Raw genomic sequence first — 22,392 nt, 5'->3', positions numbered from 1 at the left:
CATAGATGGTAATGGTGCTGGGGCAGTTTGCAGCAAAAATGCTAATATCTCTTTGAAATGCACACAAGCCAATCCTCCTCTACCACTTCCTTAACCTCAGGGAAAGGTGGAACCTGCAAACACGGCAAATTCACATGTCTCAGTTCTCAATTTGCTTTTTGATGTAATCCTCCGCATTCTACGGTTTCCGCTTTATTAAGTGCCTCCACCCCAAATTGCAAATAACAAACAGTGTGCTTGGGCCTGTTAGGAGAGAGGTGAGGTCTGCAGATCTGAACTGAGCCTGTGAAGCTTAGGGAAGAGTTTGTTTGGGCAAGATGTACATAGTCTGGAGGTTGCACAACTCCGGTGAGGTTTCCCTGGAGCTGAAAAGCCCCGGTACTAGGGCCATTTCTGGTGGGCTGAGCAAAATGCTTCTCTTCTAGATTTCAGGAGCTGCTACCTCATCCCTACGAGATATCCGAGGCAGGGCTGCCATGCACACTTATGTCTTTCTCTTGCCCTTGTATGGTGCCTTCAATATAGCTATGTTCCCTTTCTTGTCGTCTTTAAATGCTCTTGGTCCTCTTTGTAGGCTTTTTTCATTTAATGTGGATCCCTTTGCTACGAACTGTGTCATTCTCCTTATTGCCAGGCCTTACAGCTCCTTGAGAAGATGATTCTATGTTCTCCTAGAAAGTCAGCCCTTAGTATGAAACCTTTGGGGCACAAGTTACATGACTCCGTGATCTTCAAGATACCCCATCTATGGGAGATCTGTGCCCTTCTAAAATGCTGCTTCAGGAAGTTCTAGCAGTGTTGTCCAGAGTGAATGACCTCTTTCATCACTGGGAAGCGGAGGCTGAGGTACTGCTAGGAACAGAACTGAGCTCTGATGGATCCCAGAATGGTGCAGGGCCCTGAAGCCATTGCAGCAGCTTATGTGGTCACATGCAGCAGACGCCATCCTGGGTCCCAGGGATGCTCCCTCAAGAGGGGTGTTACCAAAAAGTAATGAGCAGCTCCTCCATCGTGGCCTCGATGGTGCAGAGCTCTGGACCCCCTCCTGGTTTCCCCCACTGTTGGATAATTCTGCACAGCGAGCCATGTTGCTCAGGGCACTTCTTTCACTCACTTTAGCAATTTTTGAAAGCATTTTGGGCTGAGCCTCAACCTGTAAATCTCCTTCACTTCTAAAACTTGTATTGAAAGCCACTTCAAGGACTGCTTTGTTCCTCTCTTGCTCTTTAATGAAGTATTGGAATCTGTTAGTAAATAAACTGAGTCAATTGTCAGCATTGTTGATGCAGCAGGATGGTTCAAGTCAATTTTAAATAGAAATTAAAACGTCTGACTTCATAGCAAGCAAATAAATACTCCACTCCCTTATTTTCCTAAAGAGAGTTTGATTTTTTTTTTTTTTGGTAGATATTGAAGTACCAGGATTTGCAGCAAAGTGTAGCCTTTTCTCTAGGGTATCTTTCTGCCTGTCAGTGGGATAGCACAGCCTGAGGATGCTAAAGATGTGTTGTTGAAGACTTATTGTTGGCTCCCAATTCTTATAATGTTGGGAAGCGGGGAATAATACTTCTTATACAGTAGGTAGATTATTATTTTTTTTCTCTGCAGCTATTTTTACAAGAAAATTGAAACTTGATAAAACTAGCATTAGTTTCCATATTGTAGTTAAGATATTTAATTTTAGAATTAAATGATTCTGATACTTTTGTACTTTAGAGCTGGGGTGTCAGGCAAAGGAAGCAATTTCTCCAGCTCTCAAACAGAGCTGATTGGTGTAATCATCCTGTTCTTCAGGGTTTTAAAATAGGTTTTTGACTTTCACATTAACTGTTAATTAAAAAAAATCTGGATGAGGAGAACAAAGTCTCTTTGACTAATTTCCAGCTGTTTTGTCAGCCTCGAGTTGACTTCATATTTTCAGGAACTAATCTGAAAGTGGTGCTGGGGGAGTAATTCTGCTCTGATGGAGCAGCTCTCCCTGTCAGAAGCTGGTTTGTCATGTCAGCATACTCAGGTTGCTGGAGCTTAGCCAGAGACTTGCACTGCACCAGGCTTCCAGGCTGTTAGCAGACATGTACTGCTTGATATGTTACCTTTAAAAATGGCTTTGACTACAGCAATCCTGATCTGAATTGAGTTTTTGTAAGTTACAAACTCCACAGTAAATCAGTTTGGTTTCTTAGACTTACAGTAGTATTCATGTTATAACCAGTTTTGCAACATGCATGCTATTGGCATGAGGGCTGGAGGAGCTGCAGAGTGCTGGGGCTGGGGGCACTTCCTTCCCCAGTCCGAGACTTACTCGGGACCTTTTGGGTGGAGCTCTGCTCTAGCTTCTGACTGCTGCTTGTCTTACAGGGATGGTGGCTGAAGGGGGAGAAACAAGAAAAGAAGCAACTGGCACAGATGTGTTGAAATCAGTGAGTAAAGCTGGTGCCCCGGAGGAAACCTCAACAGCTATTACTCCCCCCACATCCCCAGCTTTTGGGAGTGCCTGGGGTGGTCGGTCTGCACCCACTATAGTCAAGGATGTGAACCCTGAAGTGCTCAGGAGTGGAGTTGCCTACCTGCCTGGTGAGTAGCTGGGCCAAGTGTGTCTGGGAAGTGTGGTTTGTAGGAGGGCAAGGGAGATGAGCCTCTGTTTGCAGTGCTGCGGACTGGCGCCAGTTCCATTCCTTCCACCCTAGGCATCTCCAGAAGCAACACTTCTTGAATCCTATAAAGTTTCTGGATGGGAAGGACAGGAGATATAGAACCTCCCTCTCATGAAAGTCGTGTTAACTTGCTCCCAGGAGTCTCAAGACGTTAACCAAGCACGTATGAGTCAGAAATGCCTAATCTGTGGGCTCATACTGGTAGCTCAAAAAGAGAAGAGTGAGGGTGCAGCTAATGATGGGCTGGTGGGCCTGACATCAGACCTGATCAAAACAACAGGGACTTGATTCACTTGGTAGGTAATTAAAGGATAGGAGTGTAGAAGATGCTGTTCAACAGTGCTCTTGTAAAACCAGTTTTATTCTTGGTAATTAGAAGTTTGGTTGATTAAATGTAGCTGTCTAGATAGAATAGATTTTTATAAAACATTTGATTTCATGACACAGTGTTGAAAGGACTATCCCAGTGAAGTGTGGATGTTTCACGTGTGGGACGAACGATGGCGTAGCTAAAGAGCAATGACAAAACTAGCTATTAAGGGAGGACTTCCCAGAATTGTTCTGCTGAGATCAGTTGTAGGTCAAACATTACTCAGTGTTTGCATCTGATACAGCAGCAAGTATCAAATTGCTGCAGATAAATCTGAATGGGACAAATATGGGCAGAGCAGTAAACAAAGCTGAGGCTGTTGGACACAGCAGCCAGAATTGCTTGGTGTGGAGGGCCCGCACAAGAGGTCTTTGTGTTTAACCAAACACGAAGTAACGCAGAGGAAGCGAGATCTACCTCTCCAGTGCGAAAGAGCTGTTTGGCAGCGTCTGCAGCCCCTGTGGGCTTGCTTCCTCCCCCAGCCAGTGAGAGGGTTGCCCCAGCTTCCAGGGCAGGAAGCTAACTGCGTTCAGTCAGCTCAGGAGCCACGTATGAGCTGAAAATTGGCCAGAGAGCAGAGAAAAGGTCAGGCAGACCTGTGTGGTGTGGAGAAGTTGGGAAGGAGCACAGTGATTTCCCACTTGGTGCTGTGGCTGCAAGACCAATTTTGACCTCGGATGTGTCAAGAAGGGATGACTAGCCAGATAAAGAAAGTGATTTTTACCTCTGTGTACTTGTTGGTGATGCCTCTCAAATATGTGGGCTGTTCTGATGCCTTTGTTAGAAAAGGAAATGGTGAGAATTGGAGGGGGTGCAGAGAAGGGTGACAGCCCTTTCTTGTAACTGAACTGGATGTTTTGTGGCAAGAGACTGGAAGGTTGTTTATCTCATAAGATGATAGAGGATGAGATAAAAACACCTTCGTGCAGGGAAGGAGGAAAGGGAAATAAGATTTTTCCAGTCTTCTGGAAAAAGATGAAGTGAGAGACGAAGTGCAGGGCAGAGTTATGGTATGCTCAAACATGTAATTTTGCATTGGGAGGTAAATTGTTAGAACAGCCAAAAAAAAATTACAGGGTTGGAGAGAAGGGTCTTAAAGAGAAGCTCGTAGCCCATGCTATTATAGGAGCCTGACTATGTGATCTAATGCTCTGGTTGTTTCATTTGTCACAGATTCCTATAGTAATGTACAAATGGTAAATGATGAAGGGGTGTGCCCTTGAAATGCATTGAAGAAAAAAGGTTTGGGTTTGATACCAGTTCCAAGGGAGTTTTCATCTAAGGGAGGAATTACATTTTCTGTAGAAGCAGTATTGGATTTGACTGACATCTCTCACGTGTCTCCTTTTGGATTTCAGTGGGCGATCCTCACACCTGAGGGAATGCGCTCACCACTCGGTTAAATGCTTTCCATTAAACATTGGTAATTACATTAGAAAGGATAACTCTTATTATGAATAGTGAATAAGAAATAATTAATAAACTAGTAACTGATGGAGTTAGGAAGAAATTTTCCTTTCAGGAAAGTTTCAGTTCTGCATTCTGCTTTTGAATTACCTGGTTTTGCCACTGTTGGAAACCTAGCCCTAGTGGCTGCAGTTGCTTTTTTGACCTGGTCAGGCAATTCTCAGGCCTCTATATGGAAGTTCAAGGTTTAATCAAGTTCTGGTGATGCTTAGTCTTCCTGATGGACAAAAGATGTTGCTTCAGAGTAAGAAAGTTTTTACTGAGCCTGGTTATCAAGCCATTTTTCTAGTTATTGAATGCTTTGGGGTTTTTTATTATTTTCTGATAATCCCCTTAGCTTATGAAGTAAGGTATATTAAGCTTTTTCTAACATATCTCCAGCTCTTTGATTATACAGTGTCCAGAATACCATATTTCAGGAGTAATAAAACTCCTCCTGAAACATACAATGAAAGACTTTGGCTCTGCTGCTAGCAGAATGCCTCTGTCACAATTCTGGTCCCTGCTTCTAAATGATGCCCATCTGTGTCCATGGCCCTCGCTCAAGTCACGTCCTAGGCACAGATTGAGATCACACCAGGGCAGTTTTCTGTGCTTGGTGCTGTCCATCTGTATCTGTTTTACCTGTCAACTCACATGCTTGTCCCTGAGATGGGGAGAGGGGTGGTCCAGGGCAGTATCTCCTGTGGGAGCAATGAAGTTCAGAAAAGACAAAGAGCAGACTTGGTTCCCATGATAAACTGTGTCTTTTGGAAAGCAGGGGGCAGAGAACTGTTGTCATGGCTGAGGGAACCAGAGAGGTTTCTCCTTCCTCGATGTATCACAGCTCAGCTGTGTTGCCCATCCTGTCCCTTATTTGTTCCCTATGCACTGAGCAAGCTCTGAAACTAATGAAAGCCTGGCACCAACTCTGCCCTTGTCAGAGCTGCAGGTAGGCAAGAGTGTGCTCCTCAGCTGTCTGCTCTGCAGCCTCTAAGGGGTGGCTCCGGGCTCCTGCTCCAGGGCTTTGCTCCCGGGAGGAGATGTCTGGTTCCATGCTAGGCTCAGCCCGCAGCGTGTGTGCGCAGTCTCATTAGGTAGCACATGATGTTCTGCAAACTTGTCTCGTTCTCTCGTCAGACAGTGTGACTATTGTAACATAAGTGGAGGTGAGATTATTTATCTTGAGATTCTTGCTTTTCTCAAAAGGCTGGGTTATTAGCTAACTTCAGCCATATTTTATGAAGAATGTGTGTTTGGGTAGAAGAGAGCAATCCAGATTTTAACATTACCATGAGAGAAAGACAGGCAGAGCTCAGCTGCTTCACTCTAGAGCAGGATTTGGGTATTTTGGAAGTGAGTTTATAGCCTGCTGCAGTCTGCAGCATACACTACGTCTAGTTCTGTGGAGCATTTCCAAGAAGTTGAAGGGGTGATGGTAGAGGAATATGAGGCATACACACCTGGAACCAGGCTCTGACTGCCTTGTGTTGTCATTTTTCCCCCTCCTCTTTTTACAGGTACCAGAGATAAATCGGGACGTGCTGTGGCCATCATAACAACACGGAACACAGCCTGGTTAAACCCTCACTGCAACACCACTGAGCTTGTACGCCTCCTGCTCTACTTGCACAGCATCCCAAGGTTTGTAACGCTCGGGCTGCCGGGGTGGACACGGCTACCATGTCTGCTTTACCTTTTGGGGGTGTGGAGGCCGAGGCAATGAGTGGAATGGCTTGTTGTTACTGGCCTAGGAACCTGGTCCAGATAGTCCTGAAACTGTACAGGTGGGGATCTCCTGCTAGGGTAAACTGGCTTGTATTCAGTAAGCACTCTGGCTATTCTGTGTATGCCTTGTGCACATGGTGTGATAGAATTAGGTATGTACTGAACGTTTTCATGCATTGCTGTGAATCCAAGCTATTCTTGCTATCCTTCATTAGCTCAGAAAATGGGAGCTGTGATGGGGCAGTCATGCAGCAGCTCCATGATAGTTTAGTGACATGATATTTTAAGGCTGGGTATCTAAGCTGAGAGGGCAGGAGGATCTGCAGGGGTTGAGAAGATTTGCCTTGATATCTGGCTGACAGTTGTTTTTGGAAGTCTGCAGGCTGGAGTTTGCTGCAGCTACTCTTCCTTTCACTATGACAGACTCTCCCCTGCCCTCAGGTCATCTTGGGCTCTCCTGAGACTGTTTCACTTCTAGATGGTTAAACTAATAAAAGATAAAGCTAACTCCCTGTCAGTGATTTTTTTTTTTTTAAAAAAAAAAAAGCCTTTAAACCATTAATAAAGGGAGCAGGCTTAACCCATGAGAAAGCTTCTAGTACTCATGCTTTGTTTCTTCTGCTTCTCCCTTCAAATCTGATTCTGGGCAAGAAAGATGTTGGGTCTGATCCAGAATGGCTGTTCTTGTGAAGCAGTGTGGCTGAGGCCAAGCTTGTCCCTGAACGCAGTTAGGAAGGACTGATTTTCCTGTGTGGATTATGCAGAGTGGTTATTGACATCTTTGTGATCAGTGAGATGTGTCCTCGGAATTGGAGAAATGGGAAGTTCAGGTGGAAATAGCAAAGGTAAAAACTGAGCAGTCCAGGTACTGGTTTCCAGGTGTATATTCTGGTTAGGAGAAGGTGGCCTGTTAGTTCCCTGTTCTTACAGAGCTGTGATGTACTGGGTTTTTTTTGTTTTGTTTTTCAGCCTGTCATGACTATGGTGTCTGTTTCCATAGTCATGTTGATTTTCATTGATGATAGATGTGACCTCTTTCTCTGTCCTTGCAGACCAGAATGTCAGGCTTTGGGTCTGACTGTTCTCGTGGATGCTCGTCGCTGTTCACCGGTTCCCGCTCTCTTCAAGGCATTCAGCATATTACAGGTGAGCCTTGAGTTTGGGCAAAGGAGCACTGGTTGGCTTGCCATCTTGGTTGGATGTTACATCTCCATCTGCTGCTTATGTCTCCATCTGCCACCTGGCTTCCAGTTGGCTTTAGGAGGTGGAATTATGCACTTAGCTCTGTTTTAGGAGGATGACCTGGACTTGCTAGACTGCAGACAAAGCAAAAAACCGAAGCAAGTCTGAGTTAGGGGGGAACACCCCTTCCCATCCCTCCAAATTTGCTTCCATCTCTGAACAGCCTGTACCAGAGTCTAAATGCTGTCATGAATTATCATGTTTGAACATGTTGTCCCCTGAAATATGCAGGGATTTTTGCCCAGCAAGGAGAAGGGAGGAGGAGAGGCCTCTGCCTGCTGCAGAGGGAAGGGAAGAACACTGCTTGTCACGCCAGGTGGAAGAGCACATGCAGCTGTTGATGTGGCTGTCGGTGAATGATTGGAATTGGATATGCTGTAACTCTATATTGCTTCAGGTCAAAGGCTTTCATATCAGTCGCTTGGAAAGCAAGTGGGTTGTGTTGCCCCCGCTCCCAGATGGCTTTCTAACAGCAGCAGATAGAAGCTAAGGAGATGCTGGGTTGTAGCTATGACTAATCTTGTTCAAGCAGGTGTTCCTTTTAAATCAGAGCTTAAGTCTCTCAGGACTCAAACTCTGCAGACTGGAACAGGGCAATGTTTTAATGAGGCTGGTGTCTATGTGGTTTATGTGCTTCAGTGCCACATCTGAGAGCTGGGGCTGAGTCAGAGGTCTGCCCTCCTGCTTCTTGGGCTGGGTGGAGCTGTGAGCTGTATCAGTGTGCTCATTCTCTGTGGTGGAGGAGTAATCTGGTGCCCTGCTCGGTTCTGCAGAGGTAACAAGCAAGTGTCATCTTTCTTATGCTGTGCTCACATAGGCAATGAGCTTGCTACAGCTTTTGAGCATTCTATTGCGCATGTAAGTTGCATGGTTGTGTCTTACTGGGATGATTTGGAGATCAGCAGCATGTTGAGACAGTGCCCAGTCTTATACAAGCATGGCAGGAATAAAACCATTCTAACTTTGTATCCTGCCCTCTAAAACGAGGGAGTGGGGGAAGCTTTTTGCAGTACCTCTGTAATAACCTGCTGTGATGGCTGTTTGGCTCTGAGCACATCATTATCAGGGTGGTGCAACAGTTAGTTAACAGGGATTAATGTGCTGCAAGACAGATTGCTGGAGCTGAGTGTGTGCTCCAGGTAACAGTGACTGACAGAGGCTGGTTACTCCGCTTTTGTTTTTTTGGTCCTTACCCTGATTCTTCTGCAGACTCTGTAAACAAGACTTGTTCAGCTACCTCATCATCTGGTTATGGCACAGGAATAATCCCCTGTCTCCTCTCAGCCTTTCGGAGATCCTTAGCGTTGATATCTGTGATCCCACGGCAGCACTCTCATCCACTCTGAAACAAGGGTAGAGAAATACAGAGAACTGGCTACAGCTACAGTGAGGCAAGCTGGGCTTTCTGGAGTGCAGCAAGGTTTGCTGGCCAGGGGATACAGCAGCACAGGCTGTATGTTGTACCTGTAAGGTAACAAAACAGATAATCTCCTTGGGGTTCTTTCTGAAATCCTTGACATGTCTCCCAGTGTCTCCTTTCTGGCAGACTGTCTCTGAAGCTCATTTCTCTGCTCTTCTGCTCGCCACTTCAGCAGGATTTTATTTACATGGCTTTTGTGAAGCCTACTATGATAATGCGGGTGGAATCTGTTAAATACTGACATCCGTGTTGCTTGTTCAGTTTTGAAGTGAGGTTTTCCTTTTGAGCAGTGAGGAGCAGTGCTTCACAGTGGGTAAGCACAGTTCAGATGACCTCATGCAGAGTCCCTTCCTCCTGCAGTGCTTGGATCTGTTAACCCTAGAGGACCTCCCTGGGGAGGGAAGACTTTGATCCCACAGCTTTCTGGGTCAAGATCTGGCAATCTGAGGAAATACTTACTCCGTTCTTCCATCCTTCTGGAATAAGTGCATGAATGGACTTTTGAAAGTGCTAATAGATGACTTCTGGTGCTTGCAGGTAGCTTTCCCTATGGTACTGGGAGACTGTCAGTTGCTCTGTCTAGAGCTACCTAGTAAACTGGTGAAAGCTTCTCATCCTCTCTGCCTTCAGGGTGGAGGGAGTTCTGTTCTGCAAGACTTTCTTCCCTCCTTGCTGTTTAAAATATGAGTGGCTGGGCACTGCTGGAAATCTTTCTGTGCCAGACAGCACTGGGAGCAGAGGCAGAATACAGCACTGCAGCAGAGTTAACTCAGGAAGGAGCAAGGAGGAACTCGCAACTCTGTACTGGGGTGAGGGGAAATGCGCAGCGCGTATGCTGCAAGAATAGATATAACTTTTCCTGTGGGAAGCTGTGTAATGATGATTTGGAGCAAGGATTTCTGCAGAGGTAAACGCTGCTGTGATGTTTGGTCAGAGGTTGTCACCAGTAAGCTCTCTGCTGGGTGGCCTGTTCTGAGGAACTTTGCTGCTCAGTAGTGCTGGGCCGATCCCTTGGTCAGCGAGCAGGCAGGGTGTGGACAGCAGAATGTGTGCACTGGCCTTCAGGGAACAGATATCTATGGAATTTCCCTCTGCCTGAGTCGTTATAGAGTGAGATTCTTTTGAATTTTCTGTGTCAGTGCTAACGCTTAATCCTGTAATCTGCTGCATCAGTGCGTTGGATTGGTAAGGGAAGAGTCTGTTTATGAAGACAGAGATACAATAGCAGTTCAAACAGACAACTTCCATGCAAACCTTTCTGTTCAAGGGATATCTTTAGGTCCCCTGTTACTGCAGAGGTACAGAGGACCCTGGCCTGATGTTAAAGGCCAGGGACCTCCTACTACTCCATTAGAAGTGATCGCTTTGAGATTGAACATGGTATTTGAGGACTGTCCCATCCATACAGGCACTCCTGGCTGCCTGTGCTTCACACTGTGCCAGTGATGTTAAGTCTGGCCATGGCCTTCCATTTGGGTCAGGAAGTCAGAGACTGAAACTTCAGCGTGAAGAAGACAGAAGAAAGTATCTAATTCTCTTTTTAAAGAAGAGTAATAAAGGGATGGATATTTACCCTGGTGCTTTCTGAGCTCCTGTTGATGCCCCTCTATTCTACGCTGTCCACACTGTGTCTATTTTGGGAGGTGAGGAGTTCACTTTTATGTGTGGGACTCTGTTTCTTTGCTTCCAGATAGCTGCTTTTGTTAGCAAAGGTGGTAAAGAGATTGTGCAGAAAGCTACAGGAAAGCTTCAAGCAGCATCCTGCTGCTTCCAGCTCTGCCTGTGTCCCAAAGCGCTCTTGTAAACTGTTCTAGTCCGTTTGGATTGCTCCATCAGTGCTGGATGAGACTCATTTATCTTCAACTGTTTATAGGAATAAAAAAACCAGTGAAAAATGCTTGATTTCTGTGGAAATAAGACTACTTCTTGGATTGGAAATCCCTGAACTTCTCTCCTGACAGCTTTATTTATGAATGGTTTTTCAGTCTCTATTTTCAGCAGTAAGAAACAAGTGAGTGTTTTGGCTGCAGTTGTAGCCTCGTGTTACGCTATCACTACCTTTATCCCTCAGATTGCACATCTCATGACTGCTAGAGTAGAAGAGGGAGTGAAAGAATAAATTTATTTAGTACCACGATGTATCTTGAAACTGTGGCTAGTCTTCATCCTTCAGTACATTCTGGTAGACAAATTCGGAGCTGCTGATACTGCTGTAATCGTTCCCTATCCTCTCTTCAGAGGAGCTTCAGTATATTTACCTAATACAGCCTAATTATGCAATGAATTCTTTTTGGCCTTTTGATCAGTTTCAAATGACAGTGAAAGAACTTGCTTTGGAGAAAGGGATTTGAGAAGACTGAGAAGCCTCTTACTGTTTTGGGAGATGTTTCAGTTGGGATTTTTTTTTTCCTGCCTGTTGAAAAGGATGCTGTTTATGACTAGATGAGAGAAGTCTTTTCCTCTGCTCTGGAATCTCTGCTGCTGTTTTCACTTGCAGAATTTGGTGTCTCTGTTTTGGCATTATTTCTTAACTACTGTAGAGGACCCAGTGTCAGGTTAGGTGGCTCAGTCGCTGCTGGTGCTCTTGCCTCTGCACTCTGGCTCTGCTGCTAATGTTGGATCTTTGAACACTACCTTAAGCACCACTGGAGCCGTTTATTTAAGCAAAGTTCCTTTGTCATGGCCTGCTGTGTGGCAGGTTCCTTGCAGCTTGAGCAGTACTGGAAAGGATTTGTTGCTTGACAGTTTCCAAGATGTTTGCAGAGGCAAAGACCATCTAGGAGACATCTAAATGGGATGGCTCTTATTTAAGCATGTGGAATGACAGCTCAAATGGTTGTTCTCCTTGCTATCCAGATCCAGGCATCATTTATTTAGTGGCCCTGTCTCCATGGTCTGGGTCTTTCTGCTGTGTTTCCCTCTTCCTGCTATTGCTTTCTGTACCTGTTTCTCACTTCCCTGTAGAGTGCTTCTATAATTGGAGAGCTGCTCCTGGATCTCAGAGTTTGAACTACAGCTGCCAGATGTCCCTTGTATTTGGAATTTCTGTTGGGTTAACAGTAGCAACAGGATGCAAGTCCTTGATTGTGAGTTGGCAGTAAGTAAAGACAAGATGACGTTTTTGGCACTGTGGGGAAAAGAGCCCTTCCTTTCAATTAGGAGAAGTGACCAGGAAAGCTATCAAGAAAAAACTTGGACATTGAATATGGTTCCCCTGACTCCCTCCCCTGACACATTTCCCTGTGCAGAGGTTTTTTTATTTAGTACAGCCAAGACCTGACCTCTTTCATTACTTCCTTAAAGACTGCAGGACTAGTTGATCTGAAGCAAACTACCTTAAGGATGTAGCCTTGATGCTCTGTGGAATGACCTTTCTTTATACCTGGTGACTGCCTTCCAGGCTTTGCAAATACCTTTGAAGGATAAATTGCAATCTGTTGTACAAACCTGCTATGATACATTCTCCATAGCATCCCAGGCAGATCCATCATGGAGTTGTGCTCTGTTCTGTTGCAGGACATGGATCCTCATTGCATTCATGGAGTACTGCTTCTGGTTGAAAGAGATCTGACTTTTCGGATGGAGAAGCCACCAGCAGGACAGGTAATGGAACAATTTTTCTAGGGGTTGCTGGGGAGCTCTTGATATCCTTCATTTAACTCTCTGAACAGAGTTATCTGTCCAGTGATGTATGTTTATTCTCACATGAAATCTGTTCTCTGTATTTTATGGTTGTAGTCTCTTACGGCTGTGGTATTTATAGGGTTGTAAAGTTTATGCAAGCTGAACAGATCACTGTCATGCTCTGTTTATTGCTGAGTCCTTCAGTGACATCTGCACCATAATTATGTCAGTCTCCTGGGTCCCTGAAGACACAGTGGGTTTGTTGGGAACATGGAGAGCTGTGTGGAGGAGCCCTGCGCAATTAACAGTAATAGAGATGCTTTTCACATTCCCCTGTTAATAAGGGGGGAAATCCTTGGTCAGGAAGAGATCAGATTAGGCTAAATCCTGAATTCCATCCTTTGAAGGGACTTGTTGCTTTCCTGGATTTTGCATATTTCATGTTTCCCCTCCTCGTAGTTGCTGCTGTCAGTGGCTGAGAGGCTTCTGCAAGAGGGGGAAGAGATGATGGATACATGTGTGAGGTTCCCTTTGCAGCTGAAATGTCTGGGAAAACGAACAGGAGGTGCTAATGGAGGAGAGAGAATCATCACATCACTGAACCGTCCCCACTAGAAGTAAATTTGCCTTGGTATTCCATAGCTGTGTAAGAAACGTAGGCTCTCGGCCACTATTTGTCTGTCGTGAGTGGATAGAGCATCAGACTGCATGTTAGTCATCTCCCTCTGCTCCAAGACTGCTACAAGCTACAAGAGTGGACTGAAATTCTCTGCCTGCCGAAACCCTGTAGACTTCAGAGTAGGCCAGGACCTCCCTTTTGGCTCCTGTGGATGAAGACATTGTGAATAGTATCAGCTTTGGGGTGTGTGCGGTGTGCTGCCAGAAAAGCTAAACAGTATGCTGTTAGTCCACTTCCTTCTTGCCCCTCTGTGGAAGAATTTGAAGGGAGAGAAGGGGCTGCAGGCATGTGCATGCAGGGAGAGCTACAGAAGACATTAAACATGTTGAACAAATCCAAAGTGCGTAGGAGGAAACGGAGCAAAGGCTAATAAAGACTTGGGCATGCAGGAGGAATTGGAAGCATCATCGCTATTTTGTAAGGAGGTGGAGACTTCACAGTGTGTGTGGGGGTTAAATGTCTGCACCTGAGTTCCTGGTGTCCGGGCCGGCTTCCATGTACCTGCAGGACCACTTGTCTGTTTCTCTGCTGAGTGTAAAAATTCTCTGAGGTCCTACAGACTCACAGAAGGCGAGTTATCTGTGTCAAGATCCAGGAAACACTTGGAGCAAATAGCTGCTGTGGTGAGTGGAGAGTTGAGGGTAAGGCAGAGGCTGCTCTGTTAGACTGCTTTTCCAGGAAGTGAGGTGGGGAAGCTGGGGGCTGGATTTAACCCCTCAGACTCTCCAAGCAAATGCGAATCTCAGCACAGTGTGTGAGAACATAAGAGGGAGTTGCTCTGCTTACACCGGGAGGTATTGGCTCTGGAGAAGGCTGGCTGCTGCCAGATGTTCCACTTGGTGAGACAGCGTGTTGTGGCCTGCATTCCCTCAAGGTTCACCCGCTAAGCTGTACAGCAAGCTGCTCGGATTGAATTTTTTGTTGTTTTTTTTTTTTTCCCTTCATACTTAGTTATATTGCAGATATACACTGTGTGCCTTGTTTCTATGCAAGACAGATAAAGAAATAAAGGATGCTTTCTTTTGTTAATCTTCGCCTCCTCATCCAATACTCGCACCCTAATGCAAATGTGGTTTTGTTTCTTCTACTCCTGTGCAGTTTGAAGTTCTCACTTCTATGAAGTCCCTCCACAAGCACATAGACAGCTCCCAGCTGCCTCTGGAACTGGATGGGACCTTCCCTTACTGCCACCGGGACTGGTTAAGCTTCCGCATGGTGAGTAGGATGGCTTGTATTCTTTAGTACCTGAGAGAAGAAATGGCGTGGTAATGGAGTTGAAGAAAGAGGAGCTAAACCTACAAGTGTTAAAAGCCAGTAGTTCCTGTAATAGCTATGTATGCAAATTAATCTGTTATCAAAAGCATGCTAATACTGGCTTCATCAAATGGATGCATGCTATGACCTATTAGCATGACTGCAGGAATGAAAATTTTAGTTTTTAGCTCATCTGCTTGAATGGCATTAACTCTTTCTTCCTTTCCAAATATGGTCAAATCTGAAACAGAATCCTGTTTGTTGTGATGTACAGTGACACCTCTCTTCAGTTATACTTGGAGGCTTAAAGGCAGACCCTTCTTAAACTAATCTCGGGAGAAGGTGTTAGTATTGTGTTGCCATTGAACTAACAATCAAGAACTTGAGCATAATAAAAATAGTTAGATCTTGTTGATTTTGGAGAAGATTCCCCAGACCAAGCTAAGAGCTCCTTAGTGAAAACTGCAGTCTTTGTGGGAGTGAAACTTGGAAGTTCCTGATAATCAGTTCAGATACTTCTAGGAACATCTTTTTCCTCCTTTAGATGCAATTGATTTATTTACCAAAGTTATCATCAAGAACTCTTTAGAAGGTATCTAAGCTAAAAATACAGAGAAGGTTCAGCCCAGGGGAACATTGTATTCCTCTGAGAGCTGGCCATGTGAGGCAAAGAAACAAAAGCTTCCCCGTGCAGATTCTGTTCAGTGAGTCATAGGACCAAGGTGACAGTAGGAGGCAGTACCAGCAACGTTCCTTCTCCCAGTTGTTTGACTGCTTTGAGTATGTCTTGGTACCATGATCCTGTTTGCCCTTTGTGCTTTTCTCCAGAACAGTTGTGGATCAAGAGATGTACAGTGAACTGTACCCAGGCGTGGATTAGAGCCAGCCCAAGGTGTAGGGAGGCTGACCACTCTGTGGAAATGTTTGAGCTGACCCAAGCTGGGCCTCAGAGACAGAAGGGCTGGAACGGCAGCACCCAGACACAGTTCATAAAGAAGGTAGCTCTGGCAAAGGGTGCTGCAGCCGCCAATGCAGCACTCGCTGATCTGTGGCAGGACTTTAGGTGTTGCTGGCCATGCAGCAGCATATGTGCAGTCTGCCAGCAGTCTGCAAAAGTAGCATCTGTGGCACCAATACCCAGCTCTCATGCTGTGGAGGGAGTGTAAGTCCTGTGGATCGTGTGCTTGTTGAATCTGTAAAAACTGTATTGAGACATGATTTGGCATGCTGAGACTAGACAGGATTAAATCTCTGTAAAACTGCACACAAATCGGCTATCTTCACGTTGAGTTTGACTTGCTCACGCTGGTGGATCACAGAACCATCACCTCTGCTTTCAAAAGATTTGGTGCTGTGTGGCACACTGCAGCACTTGAAGCAGGTTAAGGTATCATTGATAATACCGCTGTGGTGATGGTGGCAAGCTTCAGCGCATGCCAGATGTTGTTAACTTATCTTTTCCAATTTATTTTAGTTCATGTAGTACATTTTTTTTTTTTTAAACTTCCATCTAAAAGTACTGATATGAACCCATGCTGATGCAGTAGAGGTATGGAGGCCTAATCTTGGTGCCTAGAATTGAATTTGAGGTTTATTTGCCACTGAGGAAGCGGGGAAGCTTTGCAAGAGGTTATGGATTTGTTTTCTGGACAGAGTTGAGAAAAGCTTGAGAGCTGAGTTGCTCATGCAGGATAATTCTTGATGGAAGGAGCATGAAATGAGGCTTCTTGTTTGTCTTGCATCTTAACATGCAAAATATTACCAAAGTTAGTTAGGAATCAATCTGTATGGGTTGCCTATTTATACGGCGTACTGTGTGTGTTAATGACCCGTATGCTCGGTCCCTTCAGATCTGCAGCTATGTGGGAAACTGTTTATTTCCTGTCGGTGATCTCACCTGCATCCTGCCTGCTAATCTGTCACTGCTGGGGCTGTTCCAGCACTGCAGGGAGGAGGGAGTTCAATTCAATAAAGAGTCAAACAGCTGCTTTTTTTGTTTTGTTTTGAGCGTGGTTGTTTTGGAATAGCTATTTCTCCCTTCTCTGATTTCAGCTGCTAGAGCGTGGCATCTGACAGTATTTAGGCTTTATATTGCTGACTTTTTAAAAAAATACTGTCTCATGAACTCCTGTGAAATGTTTGGGTTTGTTGTGTGGGTTTTTTTTGTGGTGGGTTTTTTTTTTTTTTTTAAAACCCCCACCCCCGAGAGAAGGGATTTCAGATTTGTCAGTAGTTTAATGTGCTTAGTTGTGGAAGCTTCCCAATTTCCTAATCTTTAATTTATACTATTTTTAATATGAAGAGAAATTACTTAAGGTAGAAAAAGTCCAAGTACTTGTTATATGTTTTGTTCCTTCAAAATTCATGTGCAGTGATTCATCTTAGTGGGAAATTACAAGAAATGCTAACAGTAGAAGAATGTGGGACCTAATTGGACTGATTTTCTTTTCTGTAAAGCATGACCCATACAAGCCATGAGTATGCAAGTTTATAAGGTCTGCAGAGAGGCCTTGGTATACTGTGATGCCTCTGGTGAGCCTCTCTCTGCTGATACAGCCTCACTGAATGGTTTAATTGAACCCTTGGGTTAATGTGTTTGATCCTCTCTTGATTTCTGTACTTTTAACCTTCTGCAAGCTGAAAAGACAGCTTTTTTTTTTTTTTTTTTGTAAGCCATGACACAATCTCTGCCTTCGTCCTTTCTTCTTGTAGAAGCTGGAACATTTGCTACAAGGATGCCAAGGTGCTTGTGCCTTCCTCCAGGGAGCTATTCATAAAGTGGAACCTGGAAAATTACCAGAAAGAGCTGAGGTAAGCATATCCCTCACCTTGTGTCAGAGGTGAGCCTGAGACAGGAGAGCAGAAGGCTGGATAGCTGCAGAAAAGCTGTAGCTTTGAACTTGCAAGCTGTAGTAGCAGAGTATTGAGTGCTGTGTGTCACTGCAGAGCTGTCAGGACAGTGGGACTAGTAGAAGCTAATCCAAGTGAAGGGATAGAGGCTCCACTGGATGTAGAAGTAGGTTCTCTCCTCCCTCAGCATCACCCAGGAGATCTGTTGAGCTGTGCCCGTTGCTGAGGGGTGTTTGCTCCAGGACTGGAATACGTTCTTAGCAGCTCTGCAGCTCTGAGCTGGTACTGGCTTTGGTGTCTCTGGTACTGAGCAGCTGCCTCAGGCTGTGCCACACCAAATTGGCTTGAATGGCCTGCAGTAAAGTTAGGTGGGAACACAGACAGGGTTCACCAGGCCAGAGCTGTGCTGTGGTTCCAGCTTTGCTGCCTCCAGAACAGGAGTTTGGAAGTGGGCAAGAAGAGTTGGATACAAAGAACGAGCCTGTGTGGTTGCAAACATTATATTCCCACACACTCTTGAGAAGCTGCTCTACCCCTGACATGGGAGGAAATTTCTGCTAGCTCTGCACTGAGAGTCTTGTCCCCCAGCTTGGAGCCATGCAGGTCCAGGCTCTACGAACACTAGCAGCTAGCTGTGAGTGGAAAATGAGGCTGGAAAGCTTATTCTTTCTATGCCCAGCAAAAGGAGTATGGACAATGATGGGAAGTGGGTTTCAATTTTATCCTGGTGGGGAAGTTATTGAGAGTGTAAGGAGCCCTGTTTATCACTTTAGACTTGGTGGGCTGGCAAGAAACAGCTGTGGGAACCAACCTCCCTCTTTCCTAGGGTGGGCCAAGGTGAGATGCATTTTGTGTGTGTTTTGGGTTGGGCATGGGTTTTTGCCTGTTCCCTCATTGCCTGTAGGCTGCAGTACCTGCTCATCTCACTCTTGTGGTCCCTCCAGGAGGCAGCTGTGCTGCTGAGGAATTACAGGCAGTTGATGAAGAATGTTCTTGAAGATGCACGGCTGGTCAGGCTGCAGCTGGAGGGTGGAGCACTTCTGGCCAGACTGAGGAAGGAGGAGTCTTGTGTCACCCTCACCCACGACTACAGGTGAGCCCCAAGAGTGGGAGAAGAGGAGGTGGAGATCAGCAAAAAGCAGGCACTGGGAATCTCTGAGATGACCCATCGTTGGTGCAGGCTAGAGAGCAGCAGCCTTGTGTAGTGAGGACTTTTGTTGAAAATGGCAAAGGTGAAAAGTGCAATGAATTTTACTCTTATCCTGATTGCTTCTTCCCCAGTCTGAAAACTTGTCTGGGTGGATTCACTTAGATGATTAAAGTTCCTTTTCCAAGCCAAATCAGACTTACCTTCTGTAGTGGAGAGAGGGCTGTTTATTTTGTGCGCCTCTAAAACACAAGCCTTAGTTGATGCTGCCAGTGAATGAATGTTTAGGTCCAGGGCATGATTACTGTGTGATTTACCAGGGCGCTCCTTATGCAAGGGGATTTCCAGGGACCTTAACTGCGAGGAATGCTTTTTGGCTGAAGCAAGCACTGATCTCCTCGCACATTGGTACGGTTTGCACAGACAAATATTCACTCCCCATTTGCAGAATTTGTGTGAGAAGCAGGGACTGAGAGAGGCCAGCTGTTTGAAATCCCCAGGGCATTGCACAACTCCTGTTTGTCCTGTTAAAACACCTGAAGCCTATCAGTGTGTGAAGGATTCTGTGCTATGTGCTGTGCAAATAGCAAGGTAGAAAGACAGCCCTTGCACCCAGGAGCTTCCAGCCCCAGTGTGAGATAAAGGCTGGCATGTGGGTGCAGATGGGGGCGTAGGGGGTGGCAAGGCGATGTGGAATGGCTCTGTGCCTCCGCAGCCTTGCTCTGGTTAAACTCTGTTGCCATCGCAAGCTGGGAGGTTTTAAGGGAGGGACTGGAGAGAAGATAACAAAATAGCTTGCAGAGTATCTCACTCAAACACTGGGAAAAGAAAAGTTTCTCTTTGAAAATTCAACGAGTGGATGATGGTGCAAGCTGCTACCTGTCAATGAGAGATGGGGGTCGGCATTTTGGTGCTGAGTGAGAGGGGAGTGTGGGGACAGGTGTAACCCTTTCTCTTCCCTGCTTGCTGTGACTCCTGTCAGCAGCTCTGGCAGGCTGTGCAGACAATTTTCCTGCTGAGCTGGTGAAGTACTCTTGTTACAACTTAGGGTAGAATTAGTACAGTACAGCCTTTTCATTCTGACATGATATGAGAAGCACAGATAATGGAGGTTGTGTGTTGATTTTATTTTAAGCAACACACAGCAACTTGAGAGTCTTAGGAGAATGGGGACAATGTGCGTGCTTTTCATGTTTTGTTTTGGTTTAAGCTAAGCCTGTGTTCTTGTGCAGGGAAATGATCAACTTTGAAACCTGATCTGACAGAGCCCCTAGGGGTAATTTACTGCTTTGATTACCTTCGCAAGGGCAGGGGTGGGGGATACACACAATTCTTTGATTGCACAGTGTCTGAGCGCATGCCGAGGCTGTGTAGCATGTTCTCTGGTGAATTCAGGTTATATTAATTGCCTGCCAGAACGAGTGGAGAGTGTATGCTGGGAGTCAAATATACGTGGCGCTCTCCAGCATGAGAAGCATAAATGAATATAGTGGGAGAAAGTTAGTCCTCGTCTAGCCTGTGGAGTAGTTGTAGAAACTAAAATCTATGCAGTATTTTAATTGAGCAAATACCTGCTTGCAATGTAACTTGGGGCAGAGGACTAAAGAAGTCAACTCTTCCCTGTTCCTAGGATCCTTTTAAATGGGGAAAAGCTCTATCACTTGGCCAGAGAGCTCTGTATAGGGCATTGTTGGTTTTAGAGCCTCCATGACTCTGTACTTGTTCATTCTCTCCAAACTGGTGTGCAAATATTAAAGGTTCTGAGCTCTGCTAACCCTGTAAAGGCTCCTGTGGTTATGACTTTCAAAGGCTTATTTAACTAATAGGATCAAAGTTGAGTAGGGACAAAATATTGTGGTTGGCCTACTAAGGTAGCATGCAGTGGCTATTGATGTATATCAGTCCAATATTAGACTTTTGATGGGTGCTGTGTGACAATGGAATAGGAGAGGTTGTGTCCATGCACTCAGCAGGGCTTGTTGCATTGCTTTTCTGAACTTTGAATTGTAAAATCTTGATCAATGCTTAACAGTCTTTAATTTCACACCCACTCCCCCAATACTTGAAATCAAATTATTTACAACAGCAAGTCAAGTGACTTTATCCTTCTGAGCCACCTTTTGGCTCTTGTGTTAATTACATGTCCCACTGTTTTAGTTTTTTCTTCTCTTGTGGTGCAAAAGCCTGATCAAGCAGAGAGTCATGACTGCGAAGACTTCTTAGTGAGAAGTTGTGAGGCCAGCTGTGAACAGGTAACTGTCAAAATGTGCAAGAATTGCACATAAATACAGGCAAAAATTGTAAGAGTATGAGTTTTCTGAACTCTTAGCTCCAGTTAGTTAAAATATGCCAGCCAGAAGTGCAGAGCTAAAGGCACAAAGAGAACAAGCCCAGCTGCATCATCACCTTGGGATTAAACAAGGAAGAGATTGACTTCCTCCTTTGCAGGGGACATATTTTGCCAGCTCTCACAGCTTGCTTTCTTGCTAGCTTGTGGCTTCACGTGGCAAAAAGAATAGCAGGAGGTGGTAAGAATAGAGATGGACAAACACATCTGAAAATGTTTGACTGTAGGTTAGAGATGTTATGCTGACATAGGCAAGGAAGCAGGCTTGTGCTCTGCGCAGTCAGATGTTATCTGCCAAATACTTTTCTGGAGCACATAAACAAGACTTGCTTTAGTCTTTCTTTAGTAATGAAACTCTTCTCTTGGGGTTGGTTTTGGCATGTTTCCCTGTTCTGCCCTCCTGGAGAGCCGAGATGCCCTTTGGAGTGGGTTTAATGAGACAAAGCAGTGGGATCTCATTGCTGCTCAGGTCTGACCCAGGCTTTGCAAGGATTTGCTGTGATACAGCTCCTTTCCTACAGGATTTGAACTCATCCCATCAGAGATGTGGTCATGCAGGAGAGATGCATTGTGGTACATCCATCCATTTGTTTCTCTGACAGATGCTTTAAGAGCCTTCAGGAGTCCCTCCTGGATGGTCCCATCCAGAGAGATGCTGTAGCATAACAGCGGTGGCCTTGACCAGTAACTACTTGCTCTTCTGTTCCCAATGTGAGCTGACCAAGAGTCTCCGTACTCTGTTCTCCACCAAGTCCTGCTGTAAAAGATAGCCTTGCTTATCCGCAAAGACAAAGAGACTTCCCCAAGCAATCTTTCTGGATCTCAGCCTCTTCCTGGCTTAGAAAGGAGGAGCTGTGTTGCTGGAATGTGCATCCTGCAGGCAGCCATCACAGGGAGCTGGCTAAGGGGATGCAGTGTGCTCAGCTGGTCCCATGCTGCTGTCCTACCTACAGGAAGATCAGGCTGAGTTTGGCCTAGAGTTGGCATGGGTGTGGTACTGACGAGCTGCTATCATTGTGACGCTTCTTTACGTGCTGTAATGATAACTTCAGCACAGGCTGGCCACCCAGAGGTGCAGGTGGACTGCTGAAGGCAGCATTGCCACTTATTCATTATTGGTGGAGCTGGCTGGCTTTAAAGCCAGCGCGTTTGCCTTCACACCATCTGCTGCGCTGAAGGCTCAGTGCTTCTTCAGGTCGGTTAGTTGAAAGCTTCCAGGTTTCACCGTTGCGGTCTTTCTGGGGATTGAAATGCAGAGCTATTAGCCTAGCAGAAGTTCCTGTCGGTAAGTGTGGAGAAATGCCATGGGGACATCCATCACTTTAATGCTATTAATACTTATTTTTGCACTTTTGGGCAGTAAATTTTTAATAAACAGGTTTTTTTTTTTAATAAGTTACATAGACTTGGCTAGCAGGTGTATCTTTGGCTTCTGGATATATCGTGTATTGGTCATCCAACCTGTGGCTTGCAAGCAGCTCACTAAGCCTGCTGTGGAAAGTGGACTAATGCATTTCTTGTTCTGTGGTGGATTTCAAAGACTTCTCCAGGCTTATGATAGAAGCATCAGAGGAGATGCCAGAAGCCAGGCCACAGCAGTGGGAGCTTTTACTGAAGTCAGGCAGTTGCGT

General features: G+C 45.4%; 1 protein-coding gene across 4 annotated transcripts in view; it reads left to right on the top strand.

Annotated features, from left to right (window-relative positions):
* PLEKHG4 (pleckstrin homology and RhoGEF domain containing G4) overlaps positions 1–22,392 on the top strand; it is an 87,770-nt gene that overhangs the window by 25,874 nt on the left and 39,504 nt on the right. For all 4 annotated transcript variants that reach the window (XM_086758190.1, XM_086758187.1, XM_086758191.1 and 1 more), the window contains exons 4-10: positions 2,359–2,574; positions 5,991–6,114; positions 7,251–7,344; positions 12,377–12,463; positions 14,262–14,378; positions 17,130–17,228; positions 18,212–18,360. In XM_086758190.1, the coding sequence (XP_086614316.1) occupies positions 2,359–2,574; positions 5,991–6,114; positions 7,251–7,344; positions 12,377–12,463; positions 14,262–14,378; positions 17,130–17,228; positions 18,212–18,360 (886 nt within the window). The remainder of the gene's footprint in view (positions 1–2,358; positions 2,575–5,990; positions 6,115–7,250; positions 7,345–12,376; positions 12,464–14,261; positions 14,379–17,129; positions 17,229–18,211; positions 18,361–22,392) is intronic.

Source organism: Chlamydotis macqueenii, chromosome 13, assembly GCF_036417535.1.
Source record: "Chlamydotis macqueenii isolate bChlMac1 chromosome 13, bChlMac1.mat, whole genome shotgun sequence".
NCBI classification, from domain to species: Eukaryota; Metazoa; Chordata; class Aves; order Otidiformes; family Otididae; genus Chlamydotis; species Chlamydotis macqueenii.
The sequence above is the reverse complement of the archived record's forward strand: the minus strand, read 5'-3'. Positions and strand labels throughout refer to the sequence as shown.